Source organism: Lepidochelys kempii, chromosome 6 (genome assembly GCF_965140285.1).
Source record: "Lepidochelys kempii isolate rLepKem1 chromosome 6, rLepKem1.hap1, whole genome shotgun sequence".
In the NCBI taxonomy this organism is placed as follows: Eukaryota; Metazoa; Chordata; order Testudines; family Cheloniidae; genus Lepidochelys; species Lepidochelys kempii.
The window spans coordinates 119,336,001-119,354,425 of NC_136385.1; the positions used below are offsets into that span (position 1 = coordinate 119,336,001).

The 18,425-nt window shown below is 39.2% G+C and overlaps 1 protein-coding gene across 13 annotated transcripts in view; it reads left to right on the plus strand.

The window, feature by feature from the left end:
* The window catches only part of PPP2R5E (protein phosphatase 2 regulatory subunit B'epsilon), a 108,933-nt gene that overhangs the window by 50,367 nt on the left and 40,141 nt on the right, over nucleotides 1-18,425 (plus strand). For all 13 annotated transcript variants that reach the window (XR_012159591.2, XR_012159593.2, XR_012159592.2 and 10 more), the window contains one exon: nucleotides 15,483-15,679. Coding sequence is in view for 9 of the 13 variants with exons in the window: in XM_073349889.2 (XP_073205990.1) it covers nucleotides 15,483-15,679 (197 nt within the window). In the remaining 4 variants the exon portion in view is untranslated. The remainder of the gene's footprint in view (nucleotides 1-15,482; nucleotides 15,680-18,425) is intronic.

Genomic DNA, 18,425 nt, shown 5'->3' on the forward strand with positions numbered 1-18,425 from the left:
CATGTTGCAAGATGTTAACCAGTGTCATCAACCAGTAATTTGATCTATAGGCAATTGCAGAGATACGTGAAGCTGTGCCTGTGCTAAACAGATGCAAGGGGCTCTCTCTCCCTCATTTTCCCTCTTTTGGGTTTTCAATTTTCCCTCAATCAATAGGATTCTGGCCACTGTTACCTAGAACATTCCCTGAAATTTTGGAATTAATCAGATGCAACATTCAAAAATTATGATGTTATATACAAACTGAGAGAGAAATACCATTTTTGTAAAAAAAAACACTCAGTACAAGAAAAATACACCTACTTTACAGAACTACAGACTGGGAAGTTGCTGCTTTATTTAACTACATCACAACAGAGTAGGGTGGAAACTCCCTTTAACGAAAACAGAAAACAAGAGAGAGGTGGAGCATACTCTGAATAACCCTATCATGACCACTTTACTATAGACATCAAATGAGTGGATGACTTTGCAAAGGGCCAGTAAATAGACAAGAAAAGCATACCTCAGATGCTCTTCAAGTGTGGCACGTGTCAGGTACCATGTTTCTAATAGGCATCACAACAGAGATGAATCTTCAGGAGAGACCTGAAAGTGAAGAGGGAAGATCAGGGATTCCACTGATTTTCTGAATTCCATCTCTCACTTTCTTGATTTAATTTTTAACCACTTTACCCCTTCTTTTGTTTTCTGTTATAAAGGCAGCACATTTTCACTAGATTGAACAAATAAAGTGCTCTCCTTTCATGCACATTTAGGGGAGCAGAGAAATTACAAATTCAATTCTTGCTCCTGCAAAACAGAATGCAGTGATATGTAGGATTTTAATTTAGGCCCCGATTGTGCAAACACTTATCATGCATCTAACTTCATGCACTTTAGGCAAGGTTTCAGATGAAAGGGAAAGTCAGTCAGTTGTGAGAAGACTGGAAGATTCCAACCCTGGCAAATAGTGAAGAGAATGTTGGCTGGTCTTGATCAGCTATTTAATGGCTATGTGTTTAAAGAGTGTACTCTCGGAGCCAGAGCCTCAGCTGGTATAAATTAGCATAGTTCCATTGGACCCCAATGGACCCATGCAGATTTACACCAACTTAGGACCTGAACCTGAGTCTCTACCCTTAAGAATGTCAACCAGCTTTTCTCGCTGGCTTGTTTTAAATGGGCCACTCTCCCAGAGTTCCTGAGATATCAGATGAATCCAGTGTTTGTGTGTATGTATAGTAAAATTGTGCTGTACTATAATACAATATATATCAAAGCAATCAGTAATGGTTAAGTCATCTTAAAACCAGAGCAGCTTTCTTTTACTTAAACAAGTATCCTTCAGTTTACACACCCCAGAAAAGCTGTTCCTGCTGTTATCATTTTAGCCAAGAAGTTTATCAACTTTTATTTTATTTATTATTTTTGATTCATTTCCCAAGAGTTTAAATAAAACCGGCCCCAGGACCGACCCTTGGGGCACTCCACTTGATACCGGCTGCCAACTAGACATGGAGCCATTGATCACTACCCGTTGAGCCCGACAATCTAGCCAGCTTTCTACCCACCTTATAGTGCATTCATCCAGCCCATACTTCCTTAACTTGCTGACAAGAATACTATGGGAGACCGTGTCAAAAGCTTTGCTAAAGTCAAGAAACAATACATCCACTGCTTTCCCTTCATCCACAGAACCAGTAATCTCATCATAAAAGGCGATTAGATTAGTCAGGCATGACCTTCCCTTGGTGAATCTATGCTGGCTGTTCCTGATCACTTTCCTCTCATGCAAGTGCTTTAGGATTGATTCTTTGAGGACCTGCTCCATGATTTTTCCAGGGACTGAGGTGAGGCTGACTGGCCTGTAGTTCCCAGGATCTTCCTTCTTCCCTTTTTTAAAGATTGGCACTACATTAGCCTTTTTCCAGTCATCCGGGACTTCCCCGGTTCGCCACGAGTTTTCAAAGATAATGGCCAGTGGCTCTGCAATCACAGCCGCCAATTCCTTCAGCACTCTCGGATGCAACTCGTCCGGCCCCATGGACTTGTGCACGTCCAGCTTTTCTAAATAGTCCCTAACCGCCTCTATCTCCACAGAGGGCTGGCCATCTGTTCCGCATTTTGTGATGCCCAGCGCAGCAGTCTGGGAGCTGACCTTGTTAGTGAAAACAGAGGCAAAAAAAGCATTGAGTACATTAGCTTTTTCCACATCCTCTGTCACTAGGTTGCCTCCCTCATTCAGTAAGTAATATGTAATAAGTAATAAGTAATATGTAATAAAGTAATATGTAATATGTAATAAGTAATATGTAAACTTATCCCCATTTACTGTTTAACAGTGCCAGCTAATGGTTCTGGTTCTGTTGCCTAGCACACAGTTGACATTAATACACCTCTACCCTGATATAATGCGGTCCTATATAACGTGGATTCAGATATAATGCGGTAAAGCAGCGCTCCGAGGAGCAGGGCTGCTTTACCTCGTTATATCAGACTTTGTGTTACTGCAAGCGGTTCCTCTGCGCCCCCCCCTCTTGCTGTGGCCCCCTGCCTGAGCTCACCTCCGCTCCCCCCACGAGCGTGCCGCAGCTCTGCTTCTCCTCCCTCCCAGGCTTGCCGCGCCAATCAGCTGATTGGCGCGGCAAGCCTGGGAGGGTGGAGAAGCGGAGCTGCAGCGTGCTCGTGGGAGGAGGCGGAGCGGAGGTGAGCTGGGGTGGGATGCAGAGGAACCGCTCCCTGCCCCAGCTCACCTCCCCTCCGCCTCCTCCCTTGAGCGCGCCACCGCTGCTCCGCTTCTTCTCCCCTCCAGGCTTCCAGTGCCAAACAGCTGATTGGCGCGGCAAGCCTGGAAGGGAGGGAGAAGCGGAGCCGCGATGCCGCATTCAGGGGAGAAGGCGGAGTAGAGGTGAGCTGGGGCGGGGAGCGGTTCCTCTCCCTACCCCGATATAACGTGGTCTCCCCTATAAGACGGTAAGATTTTTTTGGTTCCTGAGGACCGCTTTATTTCGGGGTAGAGGTGTAATACTAATCTAGGTTGTATTAGGTTTGCAAAGCAAAACCCCTACTGTGTGGCTCTGAGTGATGTCTGTAGCTATATAATAATAGTAGGTTGGCATTTGCTGCATCTACATTTGTGTAGTTTCTAGTTGTCTGTAATAAAATAGCTTTTGCATTAATTAAATTTAGTAGAATTTTTAAATAATTAAAACATTAGAATTTGTGTATTAAAATATTATAGAATACTGAAGTCAAATTGCAGCATGACCCAGTAATACAGTGACTGACTTGGAACAGAAACATGCTATAATGAACTTCACTACCCCTGCCAAGATGCAATGATTATGGCATATGCTTATTTTCGCAGTAATATGTGTAGCTTTTACGTACATACAAAGGTAGGCAGGCATGTGTGCGCACACACACAAACACCAGGTAACTAGGGAGTACAGCACACATGGACTTGACAAGTTATTGGAAAGTACTGTGTGAATATAATGATTAATACATACTTTAATGTCTGATACTGTGTCTTTTGTATTGGGGAGTAAACAAAATAAGGATAAGGGATATAGGTTTCATTGTGTTCAGTGTACAAAAGTAGTTAAAAAGCTGCCTAAGAAATACTATATCTCTCAATGCCAGTGAATCTGGGAGAAACCATTAATGATTGCAAGGAGGAAATACTACAATATTTTTTTTTGTCACCCATACTAATGTGGATATTAGGTTTGCCAGCATGGAAAAGGATATTCTCTTTACTAACAGGTGGCTTTACCCAAGAGGCTTTTTCTTGCAGTGAGATCTTAAATAGTGTAGTATGGGCCTTTAAGATGATCATGGACAAAGAACAGCTGATTGAAGCTAAACTTGAGCAAGATGGAGATTATGCTGGTGGGCAGAGAAAAGCATTTTGAAGAGTTTGCAGCCATGGTGCAGTTTCCTTTTGTTAAATGTCTTCACCCACAACTGAACAATTCAGTCCATCACTTAGGAGTGAATAGAATAGAATCAAATTTTGGTGGTGAAACTTTGTTCCAAGTAATAAAGGAACATCAGTTATGTTCCTACCCCCCACTCCTGAAAAAAAAATTGGAAAGCCTTACATTCTAAATGTATAAACTACTTTAAATGTTTGCCTACACTACTATTGGTCAGAGGATAAATGTTGTCTTTCTCAAATTTACTGAAATAAGAAGTTTACATAGATAGTAGCACTTGTCATCAACTGATCTTGAAATTAAAAAAAAAATTGAATTGATTGAGGTTATATAGTCCAGATACATTGCTGAGAGAATTGTTTCAGAAGCAGAAGACCTTTGTTATCCATTTCATGTTATTTTCTTGTGTTTTGCAATAGAGTGACATGCTGAATTCTCAACGGAAGGTAAATGATCTAGGAAGCTGAAGGGCAAGAACAGGAGTGGATACCATAGAACATTTGTGACAAAAGAGGGGATCATGTTGGTTTGAAGGAGTCAGTAGTTTTGAATATATTAGGAATTACTCCCATTTTGGTCTGTGCAGGTGGGTGACAGTGATTCAGAATTTTTAGTGGAACCTAAAAAAATCATCATTGATGCTTAGGTAATCTTACACAGGTTGGGTTACCAAGATATAAAGTAGAGGTGGTAATAGTCTCTCTAAAATTATCAGAATAAACATAGGAATTAAGATTTGTCTTCAAATGTTTATAGTATTGAATGGTGTTTTACTATTCTGCCTCCTTTTTTTTTTTTTTTTTTTTTGTCCTGGATTTGTTTTTTTATAAAATATAATCTTTCACTTGTTATCAAACTATAAATGAAGTTTAAAACTAAAAATGTAGAATGGGAAAGAGTGATTAATTCTTTACAGAGCATAGGGGACTATCATATTTTTAACTCTTACTGAGTTTTTATTTTGAGGAAGAGAGTTGGAGGGAAAAAAATCCTCTTCTAGAATAAAAAAAGGGAGGGCATTTGTTAATGGAATGCAGTCTTTTGATGGCAAGTTGTGATGAACCAGCTCAAACAGCTAGGTAAGTGCCCTGTAGCAAATGAGTTGGTGATCTTTCTACAATTCTTAGTGGAAATAGATGTTCCCATTATAGAAAGCTTTACAGCTACCATTAAATTACCCTATTCCACTGAGCACTAAATTACTGCTTTACGCCCCCAACATGTAGACAGTAGTAATCTTGTATCAAGGGAAAAGGCACTGCAGCTCCCAGTACTGAAACCATTTTGGGAGAGACGATCTGGATTTTCAGTCCTGTCAGTTCAGTTTTCACAAGCATACAGACGGTTGGTTGGTTTCTATTTGTATAAACTTGATACAGCAATTTCATAGGTTTGTAGTATAGATAAAATAAATGCTGCATTTTTAATGCAATTTAAAAAAAAATCCTGGCAAAGGTCAAAGCACAATACAATTTTTGCACTCTTAAAAGAGGTATGTATATTTATATAACTTGATCATGGCTTCAAGGACTAACTAATGTATCGACTGTGTAAATTAGAGTGTGACTTACAGTTTGTCTTTTGGCTCCAGTCTGAGTGGAATGCAACTACAAAATTACTGTGATGTGTTGTGGTGATCTGAAATGACTGTCAAACAACATGTGCACTCAGTCAATTCATTTAATGTATAAAGACATATACAATGTGAAGTGACAGACATATATACAATGTGAAGTGACAGACCTAGTGAAACTGCTACCAATTTGAGACCTACTTGAGCCTTGTCTTGATAGGCATTTAGGCTTTGACATCACTGTCATATCTTAGGTCAACAGGCAGTTGTACTTTTTGCTGTGTTGGTTTCTAGGTGTCAAACTTGCTTGACATTCGTCTCCTCCAGCTCTGTATTTTTGGCCATCTGGGGTACTGGTTTGAACATGAACACCCTTTGTCCCCATTATACCTGTTCCATTCCAGCTGCCAGTCCCTCTGAAACATCTTAATTGAGATATTTACTATCAAATTACAACACAAGGACTATTTGCCCTTTGTGCATGTTTTGTTCTCGGGCAAAGTTGGAGTCTGATCCATCATCTATTGCAGGATTAGCCTCCCCCCCCCAAAAGTGGTATGAGTATGTATCTAACAAGAGTTGAAACAGTATTCTCCTGGGGGAGTTCTGTGCCACTGTGGATATGCCACTCACACCCAACAATCCTCCAGGTTCACTCCAGGCTCGTTGCCTCTCCCTCAGCTCCTCCGTTACCCTGACTTCCCTAAGCCTTTGCACTGCTTCTGACAGGTGCAGGAAATACGGTTCTGAATTGTAATTTAAATGAATTACTCAAAGTTCTGTATTCATGTACCTAGTAAGGAATCTGTCAAAAAAAATTACCAGAATCTTTTTGGTTTTGGTCTGTGTTGTTACAGACATACTTGCTGACAGATATTTTGAATTACCAAAATAATTGAAACTGGTGTGACTATATTGTGTTATTTTAACAAATAAAGTTTGCAGAATTTGGCAGAATTTTAAAATATTGTGCACAGAATTTTTAATTTTTTGGTGCAGAATTCCCCCACGAGTAACAGTAACTCAAGACCAATACCCAGGTTGACACTGTGTCAAGTTTCAAAGTCAAGCATTATAGCTTTATAGAAAATTTCAATATTGAAACTTCAGGTGCAGAGACTTGATTTTGTAGAGTCAAAGATTAATCAAAACAGAACATAAACCAAAATTATCGTGGAGGCCCTAAAGAAGCATCTTGTCACCAAGTAACCACATTTTACTGGCTCGAAGAAGCTTTTAGCAAAAGTTTAGAAGAATGATAAAAGCATACAGCAGAGATAAGAAAATGATGAGTTTCATTGCAGAATAGCTGGAGCAGGAACTTCTAAATTCTAGTATGCAGCTTCTGCAAGGAACTCTTATGCTGATTTCAGTCAGAAGGGGTCCATTTAGAAAGTTATATTAGGGACTGAGGCACTGACAGTTGGAATGGGCTCTGAGGTGTAGGGCAAGGAGTGATTTGTGCTCAGTTACTGGTGCTTCAGAGGGCCAAAAAACCCATAGGCAGAGATTATTCATGGCCTGTCTTGAATTCAAGGTGCAATATACTGGATGGGAGAAACTTATGAGATCTTCGGAGAAGTAAAATTGCATGTGAGTAATTTTCCTTTATGATCACTAGTCTAGGAAAATCGAATTGTTCTATAGCTCAGGAAGACCCAAAGCCTGATCTGGAGAAATAGAATTTGATTATTGCCTTCCAGACAAACTGTTCATCTGTATTTAAAATATCTGGCTGAATCAACAGGCCTGAGCCTAAAAATTAAAATCTGGTCTTGGCTTAAGCTCACTTTCTTCTTCGAGTAGTGTCTCTATGGGTGCTCCACTGTAGGTGTGTCTGCGTCCCTGTGCTGCTGATCAGAGAACTTTGGTAGCAGTGTCTGTTCAGCCCGCACAAGGCACGAGGCAAACCAGCGCTGCTGGTGGGGGAAACCCTCCACAGTTCCTTCTCAACAGGAGTTGACCCAGTGGGTGGCAGAGGCACTGCAGATACCACGACTGGAGGTGACCGAGTCGCACCACAAACTAGTGGATATTTTACATTCTTCTACCCCGTCCAGAGTAGCCCTCCCTGTTAGTGAGGCACTCTTGGACCCTGCCAAACTCATATGGCAGACCCCTGTGTCAGTCCCACCAACATGTAAGCAGGCTGACAGAAAGTATTATATGCCGGTGAAAGACATGGAGTTTCTCTTCTCCCACCCACCTCCCAATTTAATCACTGTGTACATAGTTACAAAAGGCTGCCAGCACCATTTCAAATCCACCCCCTACGACCGAGACTGGAAGCGCCTGAAACTTTTTGGCAGGAAAACTTACTCCTCAGCCTCTCTTCAGTTCTGCATTGCGAATTATCAAGCCTTAATGGCGAAATATGATTACCAGAGCTATTCAAAACTCAATTCCTTTATTGAGCGTCTCCCAGATTTGCACAAGGAACAATTCAAGGCCATGGTCAACAAAGTCCTACTGATGGCAAATACATCTCTCCAGTCTGCACTCGATGCAGCTGACAGAGCAGCATATTCCATCTCTGCTGCCATCATGATGAGATGAGCCTCTTGGCTGCACCTATTAAGCTTCCCAAAAGAGGTTCAAACAACTGTGGGGGGATCTGCCTTTTGAAGGGACAAAACTATTTGCTGGAAGGACTGACTCATCCCTCCACACCTTAAAATACATAAGAGTATAAGAGAAAGTATAGCCATCAGCTGTCATTTAAACCCCATTTGTTGCAATATCATCTCAAAGGTGATATGAACCTCAGAGGAAGAAGTCATAGAATCATAGAATATCAGGGTTGGAAGGGACCTCAGGAGGTCATCTAGTCCAACCCCCTGCTCAAAAGCAGGACCCATACCCAATTAAATCATCCCAGCCAGGGCTTTGTCAAGCCTGACCTTAAAAACTTCTAAGGAAGGAGATTCCACCACCTCCCTAGGCAACACATTCCAGTGTTTCACCACCCTCCTAGTGAAAAAGTTTTTCCTAATATCCAACCTGAACCTCCCCCACTGCAACTTGAGATCATTACTCCTTGTCCTGTCCTCTTCCACCACTGAGAATAGTCTAGAACCATCCTCTCTGGAACTACCTCTCAGGTAGTTGAAAGCAGCTATCAAATCCCCCCTCATTCTTCTCTTCTGCAGACTAAACAATCCCAGCTCCCTCAGCCTCTCCTCATAAGTCATGTGTTCCAGACCCCTAATCATTTTTGTTGCCCTTCGCTGGACTCTCTCCACAATTTATCCACATCCTTCTTGTAGTGTGGGGCCCAAAACTGGACACAGTACTCCAGATGAGGCCTCACCAATGTCGAATAGAGGGGAACGATCACGTCCCTCGATCTGCTCGCTATGCCCCTACTTATACATCCCAAAATGCCATTGGCCTTCTTGGCAACAAGGGCACACTGCTGACTCATATCCAGCTTCTCGTCCACTGTCACCCCTAGGTCTTTTTCCGCAGAACTGCTGCCTAGCCATTCGGTCCCTAGTCTGTAGCTGTGCATTGGGTTCTTCCGTCCTAAGTGCAGGACCCTGCACTTATCCTTATTGAACCTCATCAGATTTCTTTTGGCCCAATCCTCCAATTTGTCTAGGTCCCTCTGTATCTTATCCCTGCCCTCCAGCGTATCTCCAGGTTCCCCAGACAGAAACAGTCGGGATCTCCATCTACTTCCTCTCAACCTTCCTCCTCAAAGCAACAGTTTTGACAGGTTGGTTGAGGTGCTCATACACCACTCTCCTCAACACTGACTGATGCTGGAAAACCTCACCCATCTCACCCCATTGGATGCCATCTCACCCCATTCTGCAGCATCGGGGAATGGATAACCTCCAACAAATAGGTGCTGGAGATTATTTGAAATAGGTACTCCGTGCATTTCACCTCCTTTCCTCCCAAAAAACACCCCTGACCTTCTTCAGGGACCCTTCTCATGAGAGCTTGCTGCAACAGGAGAGAAGCCATTTCTTCAACATAGGAGCCATAGAATCAGTGTCCACACATCTAAGAGGCAAAGGCTTCTATTCTCACTAATTCGTGATACTGAAGAAAAAGGGAGTATGGAGACCCATACTAGACCTCAGAGTGCTCAACAAATTTGTCAAGGCTCAGAAATTCAAGATGGTCAATTAGCAACAGTTATTCCAGGAGACTGGTTCTCAGTCCTTGATCTTTCCACATTTCTATCATACCAAGTCATAGATGAGACCTCAGGTTCACACTAGGCCAAGACCACTGCCAGTACAGAATACTCCCTTTTGGCCTCTCTTTGGCTCCCAGAGTATTCTCCAAGGTCTTCTCCATAGTGGCGGCCTACTTACGCTCCCAGGGCATCATGATTATCCTTACCTGGACGATTGTCTCCTCAGGGCACGTTCCCTTCGGTGAAGCCCTACGAATCAGCCATCTATTTCAGAATCTGGGCTTTCAAATTAATGCACAAAAATTGACATTAACTCCTTTACAGAGGTTAAAATTCATGGGACCTGACCTCAACTCCGTCCATGCGAGGGGGCTGATATTTATTGTTTATGCACAAGATAGTTAATCCACATAATGAATGTTGTGAAAGTAATAGCTGCCTTCAAAACACTTAGAGGATGAAGTTAGTACTAATGAAAACAAGTAGTCTGGTAGCATTGATTTGGGGCAATCATAGTATTGGTGGGCATTTTGCAGTTTTTACTGCACACGTTCCAAACATTTCATTTGCAATCTGCAACCCTTTTGTTTTGTTCTGTTCGCAGGCCCCTATTGAGTAGAGACTGCCAATCTGTCCCAAATTGTGTGATGGTTTTGTAATTTGTAAAATGATGACTAGTGTCACCGTAACTCACTTCCATTTGTGACCTTAAGAAGGATTTGAAGCCAGCTCTCTGAAAGCGAACAGCTAGTGCACAAACTCATTCTTCTACCTAATTCTCAAGAATATACTTTTAATTTGTTCATAAAATATATGTTCAGTATCAAGAGTGTCATATTATGTAAATACAAAGGTGTTGTACTACAGTATATTTTATAAAGCATTGTTGTGTCCACAATAATAGTATAACGTCAAATTTTGATCCCCTTCTTTTAAAAAAGACATGGTTAAATTTACAAGAATATAGTGTAGGGTAACAAAAATAACAAAGGGAAAGGGGTATGCAGGTTGGTATTGGGATTATTTAGTTTGAGGAAAAGCAATTAAAAGCTAACATGACTGAAATATTTCAAATGTTTTAGAGTTACTATTCCGGGAGTTCTAATGAGAACTACAGATAAGGTTGCCCAAGCGTTTCTATTATAATCTCTTATTTTGATTTGGTTATAACTGTGTGATTCATACTGATTTTTGTTACAGGTTACTGATTATTTTCATATCGGATTTCCAGATGAATTAAGTTCACTGAAGTTTATGAATATTCTCTGTTACGTGTTTTAAATAGCTAAAGGGGAAACCTTCAAGCTCTTCACCCCTCAAGGGTCATTTTCTTTAAAGGTTTCAAGGTGAAGATTCCCACAACCACCCAAAAGAAATGATTCTTTCTTTTTCTTTTCTTTTTTACTGAAAAGAAAACCATACCTTCTGGTGTGTCTTAAACATACGAGTAATGGCATGCATCGCCCACTTGATTTGTATTTATAGTGTGTTTTGCAGGGAGGTTGTTTTACAGTAGTCTGTTATAGCAAACATCTGACCTTTGTGAGTACCCTAATCTTTATAACTGCAAATAAATAAAACTTGTAATATTCAGTGTAACTAAATTTTGAGCTCTAAATTTAGTTACACTGAATATTACAAGTTTTATTTCTGCTGGAAATTGCAATTTGACTATAGAGGAAGTGATTTCTGTTCTTAGTTGGCATGTTTTATTCTTCCTCACTTTTACCTGCTCTTTTTCAGATCTTCCTTATTTCCTTGGTAAAATGCAGGTATTATTAACACAAGTTAAAATCAATTGGGTCTAGTCTATCCCTTTGATCTTATTATGACATGATTATTGCTGTGTATCTTGAGAAATCTGCTACTGCTTTGATGTGCAGTAGTGATTTTTATAAGGTATGTAGTTATGCATGCCAACATACCCCAAGTAAACATCAATTTCTTATTCATAACTAGAAATCTGTATGTAGTTTTACCTTATTTTCAGCACAAATAATTAATATGCGATCACCATTTCAGTGTGGTAGACTGTGACAGTAATAGTAAACTGGATTTGGAGGTCCATTGGTAGAGAGAGGCTGCCTGTAAGATTATCAGCAGAGGGAAGCTGACAGTTCCCTTGCCCCATACTATTTTGCACTGAAAGTCTTTCATCATCTCCTCTCCAGTCCATTCCTTAGAAAGATTAAAAGATTATACAGCAGCATCTTTGGACCTCTGTTCACAGACGGCAGTCTTTTAACAAACTGACCTCTCGTGATGGAAAACTGAACTGAAGTAATGGGAACTGGCAACACAAAATAACTTTAACGTGGAAGATAAATTTGTTGATTTCTGCTGACCCATTTCCTCTTGTGTTGAGCGCATCCTGCTTCCCAAATTCCTTTGTTACCTTTATCCTTGGAGAGTTCATTGTTCCCTTCCCAACAGAACTGCCAAGAGCAATTTCAAAACTGTGTTGCATTTAGGTTTTCCCCAGGAATTGATCACTGTTCTAATTGGTTGCTTAAATGATGATTTGCTTCTTAAAGAAGAACTAGATCGAGAAGAGTTTTCATAATTTGTGTGCTGATTACAAAAAGTCTATAATGACTGAGTTTTAGTGTGTTTTATGATGCAGTGTGTCTTGCATAGAATCATCTAGAATTCTCTGTAGTTTCTGCTTTGGAAAATATAATTTATTTTCTCCCCAAGATTTTAATTGAGAGAACTTTGAGATTAACAATTATTGTGGTGCCTTTTTAACCCCTGGCATCTGGGACCCCATATAAAACTTGGGGTCCTAGTTCCTCACCTATGTCAACTCCTTAATGGTTAACCGTTTAAGCGATAGAAGTTTAATAGGTTACATGGTTACTATTTTTAAACCCTATTTACATCCCTACTGCTGGTGGGTGCTAAGGACCTGCTAATTTTTTTCCATGGGTGCTCCAGGGCTAGACATTTATGGAGTCAGCGCCTATCCTAATATAGACCCATACCCCTACCTTCCCATCCACAAAAAAACAGATACACAATTTTATATAAAAATAGATACACACATGTATGTATATAACATCATAGGTTTTACTGATGCAATATGCAAGTTGGAAAGAAACATAGTGAATTATAAAAGGTTTTGAAAAAGATGACATGCTAGAACTAAGCATTATATATGTTGTGAAAATAATACTGAAATACACCTAAATACAATAGATAGATACCAACTACCCCATTTGAACCATAGCTTATGTTTTGGAAGAGATTGTTAGTGCCTATCTCAGCGAAGACTGGGTTCCAGAATCCCTCAAACACACTATAGTTAGGCCATTACTGAAGAAGCAAATTCTGAACTCCAATCAGCCACCTCCCAGTCTTATTCTTGAAGGTCCCTTTTTGAAAGATCATCAAGAAAATGGCAACATGAAAACATGACAGGTATCTAGCTTCCTGAAGCCCCTGACCTTATTTGGTGACATTTTAGACTGGAAGTGGTACTAATGGAAGTTGTTGATCTTCTTGTGCAATGGGCAAAGGCCAAATACCTTTATTGATATCCCTTGACTTGTTATCAGATTTTAGCGCTTGCTGATACGGCTGTGTAACTTTGTCAAAATGGCTGGAATAGCTTTAAATGGTGTTCTGCTCATTGCTTTCCGATAATTTTCAGAAAGTGGTGGTGATTGGCTGCTCCATCTCAAAGGTTCTTATTTGTGGAGATTTGCAAGACTCCAATCTGTTTCATCTTCTGTTCAACATCTATACAGAGCCTCTGGGAATGTGTTGTGTGGAATTAGAACACGATATAAATTGCAGTATCATTAGTACATTGCTGACACCTATCTGACATCTTCTCCTTTGACTCAGACACAGCTATTGCAGAGCTCACTAAATGCCTGGCAAAATCTGAGATCTGGAATAAAACCAACTATCTGCAATTCAGCTTGTCCACGACAGGGGTTATTCTGTGTAGCAAGGAGGTTGAGGGTCTGATGGAATCTATAATTGCTCCATAAGCGCTACACGTACAGGAAGAAATTGCAGAGGGTATTGAGCTTTGCCATGTCAGATTTATATATTTTAATGCAGAATGTCAGCCATATTTACGTATTTTTTGTTTCTACAGCAATCCAATATCTTCACTGTTTTTGTTTGTTTGTTTGTTTGTTTTAAGATTATACCAATGCAAAATAATGAATGTGTAGTGGATTAGGAAGCATCTCTTATTCAACACTTCAAAATAAAATACAATTGTGCAGTCCTTCAGTATATTAATATGAATTTGAGCCTTTAATAATTTGAGGAAGAGTCAAGATTAATCTGTTTTGTTTTGCAAGGATTTACTTTTGTAAAATTTACAAGTTTTTTAAACATGAAATTAGGCATAGATGTATATAATTTTAATTTAAATCTTCAATTAATGTGCTTTATTCCAAAATATACTATACTTCTCAATTTCCCATGTTTTCCAAGTATTTTTTAATCTGATCAACACAATACCCTGAAGATTAAAAAACAAAACAAAAAAAACCACACCAGTGGGCCAAATGCTGGTCCTCCTTTATATTTGTGCATCCCTGTTTAAGAAATGTGGACCATGTAAAAGATATGACTTGTATTAAGAGAAGAAAGTGTGATATAGTTGATCTTTTAAAGCAGATTATTAAGACAGTATGCGTTTCAAATTTATGGAGTGTTATACTGTTTCTAGCTGAAAGCTGAATAGAATAAGCTTGCATGTTTTATTTGTAGCATTTCTTTGAAGATCACTAAGTCCATCCTGCTGTGTAAACCTCTTGAGCTAAGCTGCAGTTTCTTTAAAAAAAAAAAAAAAATGGGGTGGAAGGTGAGGAGGTAGCTTCCTCGGTTGCTTGGCATCTTTTCTGTTTAATATCAAGGCTATAATTTGTCTATTATCATCATTAGCCCCTTGTGTACATTAAAATCAGATAAACTAATTTTACTACATATTCTTTTTAAATAATGTTTAATAAGGTAACTAACCTGCCACTGTGAATAAAATAGAAACTGTCAAGTATTTGAGCACATTTATGGTAGTGCTGTTGAGTCCATTGTTATTTCATGTAGTTTTGCTTAGCGACTAATCCAGTAAGACTGGCAAAACAGAGAAAAGCAGCAAATATATATACACACTTACTTTATCAGCCAAGAATACTTTTCTACTTTGGGAGAAGGGTGTTCAAATATAAACTATATGTAAAGGATAGCATATTCTGCTGCTTTGGCAGGATTCGATAACAGAAAAGCTTCATTGGCTACTGCAAAATTACAATTGATTTTATTACAGAAAATGTCAACATGGGAATAAAAATTAATGGGACTGTGGAAATTTGTTCGGAAAGTCATAGATTTATTCATTGCTGTATGGTACAGCACTTTTTGAAATATAAAGATTAATTCAGATCGAGCAGATAGAAATATCAAGTTTTAGAACTTTCTTCCTTCTTTATAGTGTAAGCTAACTGTGGCTCTGATCCTGTGAGGTGCTGAGCATCCTCAGTTTCCAGTGAAATCGGTGATACTTGATTTCTGAGCAGCTTGCAGGATTAGATCTTATATGTAGGTATGTTTATACTCTCCTCTAAGTCTTGGAGATCTGGTAAATGTTACTTTTTAAAAGCAAAAAATTAAATATAGTGGTACATGCGGTATCCAAGATCTCAACTACTAACTACTCATGAAATTTCTACAAAGGGTTTAATTGTTAGGTTGAGCACTGTTTTATGAAAACTGTATGGAACACTGCTTTCTTTTGAAATTGCTCTTCAAAAAGAATTCCTGTTTCATATAAAAAGATGCCAGACTCACAAAGATTTCCTTTCTTGTTTCATAGACGTTCCATCTTCAGAGCAGCCTGAACTGTTCCTAAAGAAACTTCAGCAGTGCTGTGTAATTTTTGACTTCATGGACACACTATCAGACCTTAAAATGAAAGAATACAAGCGCTCCACTCTTAATGAACTGGTGGACTACATTACAATAAGCAGAGGCTGTTTGACAGAGCAGACTTACCCTGAAGTAGTTAGAATGGTGAGTTTCTTCTTTACTGTGGGCACTTTAGATCCACATACAACTGCCACTTACATATTGGGAGCCAAAATGAACCCTGGAATAAGCGGACTAAATGTGGCCTTGGGTTTGTATTTTCTAGTCGACATCACCAGAGGATACTGCTTCTAAGACCAATAAAACACAAATTTTCACTTGCAGTTAAGTGAAGTCAAATTAGGTCATCAAAACATGAGTGTCAAATATGTAGAAAAGTATACCCAGAGCAATTCAAATTTCAGCATTCAGAATATGAAGTAGACACAAACTCATTGTGCTTTTTTTTCCTAGTGAAACAGAATGGAATAATTTTAGAATGTTTGTCTTTATTTTTTGTAAGATAAAAGCCATCTTTAAATCTAATAAAATTTCATCACTAAGGAACTTTGTCACTTTTGCCATGTAACTGAGCATTGTGATAGCTAAAAGTGATGTATAGGAGCAACATTAAAATTGCAGTGCTTGCTTTGTAGATTCATAGCAACTGCAATTAAGAGGTCACCAGGAGTTCTCAATGGTAGTGGTAATCTTATTAATAAATTATCAACTAACACAAGTGCCTTCAACATCAGTACCGAACTACCACCAGATAGCATGAAGTGAAGAATATTCATTGCAAGCTTTAAGATCAATATTATAAAATATTACTAAGTTGGCACCCGAAGCAAAAGACAGATATTCAGAAATAGACTTTGTGGTGTTGGTTCTATACTGGTATTATGTGATTATTGAATCTGGTAATAGCCACACAGTTTTGGAGAACTATGAATAAATTTTACATTGCCGTATACATGCACTTAATTTTTTTGTTACACACAAATTATACACAAATACATACTACTGTAGTGATTGTCTGAATTCTGTAGAAGTGTATGTTTTATACCATTGGAATATGTATTTGTGTGTGTGTAATTTGTGTGTTTTATATATATTTTATATATGTGAAAGATACAAAATCTACATTAAAAGAATGTTAAGGTTTCATATGGAAACTTAATCCTGGCATTTCCTAACATCTGAGTGCTTGTTTTTGCAACCTTCCCCTTGTTAACGCACCTTTTTGTGTAATTATAAATGTATATTGCATGGGCAATGTTAATTTGGCCTTCTTATGCATGTGCATAATGTTACAGTGTAGAATTATATGATCACACACTTTTTTTTTCACAGGACCCCTCCCTTATTCAGTACACAGGAAGGATGGTACTTACTCAGTGAAGAGCTATTCAGTATCATGTTTTATTCTCATTGTTCCATATGTAGCCCCATGCCTTATTTACTGTACACCATTCAAACCCTGCTCTGAATATAGAATTATAAATTTTCTCCTGGGGGGGTTTCTGTGGTGCTCATCCCTGTAGTATCAGAGTGCTTCACAAACATTAATTAATTTGTCTTCACAAAACTACTGTGAGGCCAAAGGGTGGTATTCCATTTCAGAAATGACAAACTGAGACAGAGATTAAGGTCAAAAGTATCCAGTAATTTTGGATGCTCAAGGCTTGGTTTTTTTCAGAGAACTCAGCATTTTATATCATTTTTATTTGCTCAGAGCAGAGTTTTCATTGACTTCAGTTGCAGCTCAGAGTGCTCAGCACTTCTGCAAATCAGGCAAGTGCAGGTTGGGCATTCAGATAGTCAGTGATCACTTGTGAAAAGTTTGGTTTAAGTGACGTGCCCAGCATCACACAGGAATTTTGTGGCAAAGGCAGGAATAGAATCCAGTTCTTCAGGGCAGCATTCAAATGCCTTAACTATGAAATAATCCTTTCTCTTCTTGCAGTTCCCTTCCTCACCTATTGCACATCTTCCAATTTCTACAACAAATGAAGAATGGGGTCCTACGGACCAGTGTTTCTCAACCTTTCCAGACCACTGTACCCCTTCAGGAGTCTGTTTTGCGTCATATAACCCAAGTTTCACCTCATTTAAAAAGTACTTCCTTACAAAAATCAGACATAAAAATACAAAAGTGTCACGGTACATTATTACTGGAAAAGTGCGTACTTTCTCATTTTTACTATACAATTATAAAATAAATCCACTGGAATATAAATACTGTACTTACATTTCAGTGAATAGTATATAGAGCAGTATAAAAGTCACTGTATGAAATTTTTATTTGTACTGACTTCACTAGTGCTTTTTATGTAGCCTGGTGTAAAACTAGGCCAATTATCTAGATTAGTTGATGTACCGCCTGGAAGACCTCTGCATACCCCCCAGGGGTATGTGTTCCCCCGGTTGGGAACCTCTGCTGTAGACCACAGCTTCCTTCTCTGTGCAGATTCATTCCCTGAGCTTGGTTCATCCTGTGCACTGAAGGGGGGTGAGGGTCCCGTAGGAAAAAACAATTGTCATCATGTAATTAAAGACTATCATAATGCATACACACAAGGGGAGCAAATTACGGGTTTACAGGCAACCACAATTCTATCACTTCCTAACTTTTGAGTACTTGATTTTAACATTCTTTTAAATGTAGCTTTTTGTATGTGATATTTTAAAAGGAAAAATCTGAAAAAACAAATTTCATCATGTTGAACCATTTTGACTTCCACATTGTTCATCAGAGTGTTGGGAACTTTATATCCACAGCACAGGCTTCTGCCTCTTGACATCAGGGACTAACTGATAGCAGTACTAGGTTTTCATTTTCTGCTGTCGACTGGCATGTCCTTGTCTGAGTCACAGTCTTCTTCCTTACCCTCAGCTCCATGTCCCAGCC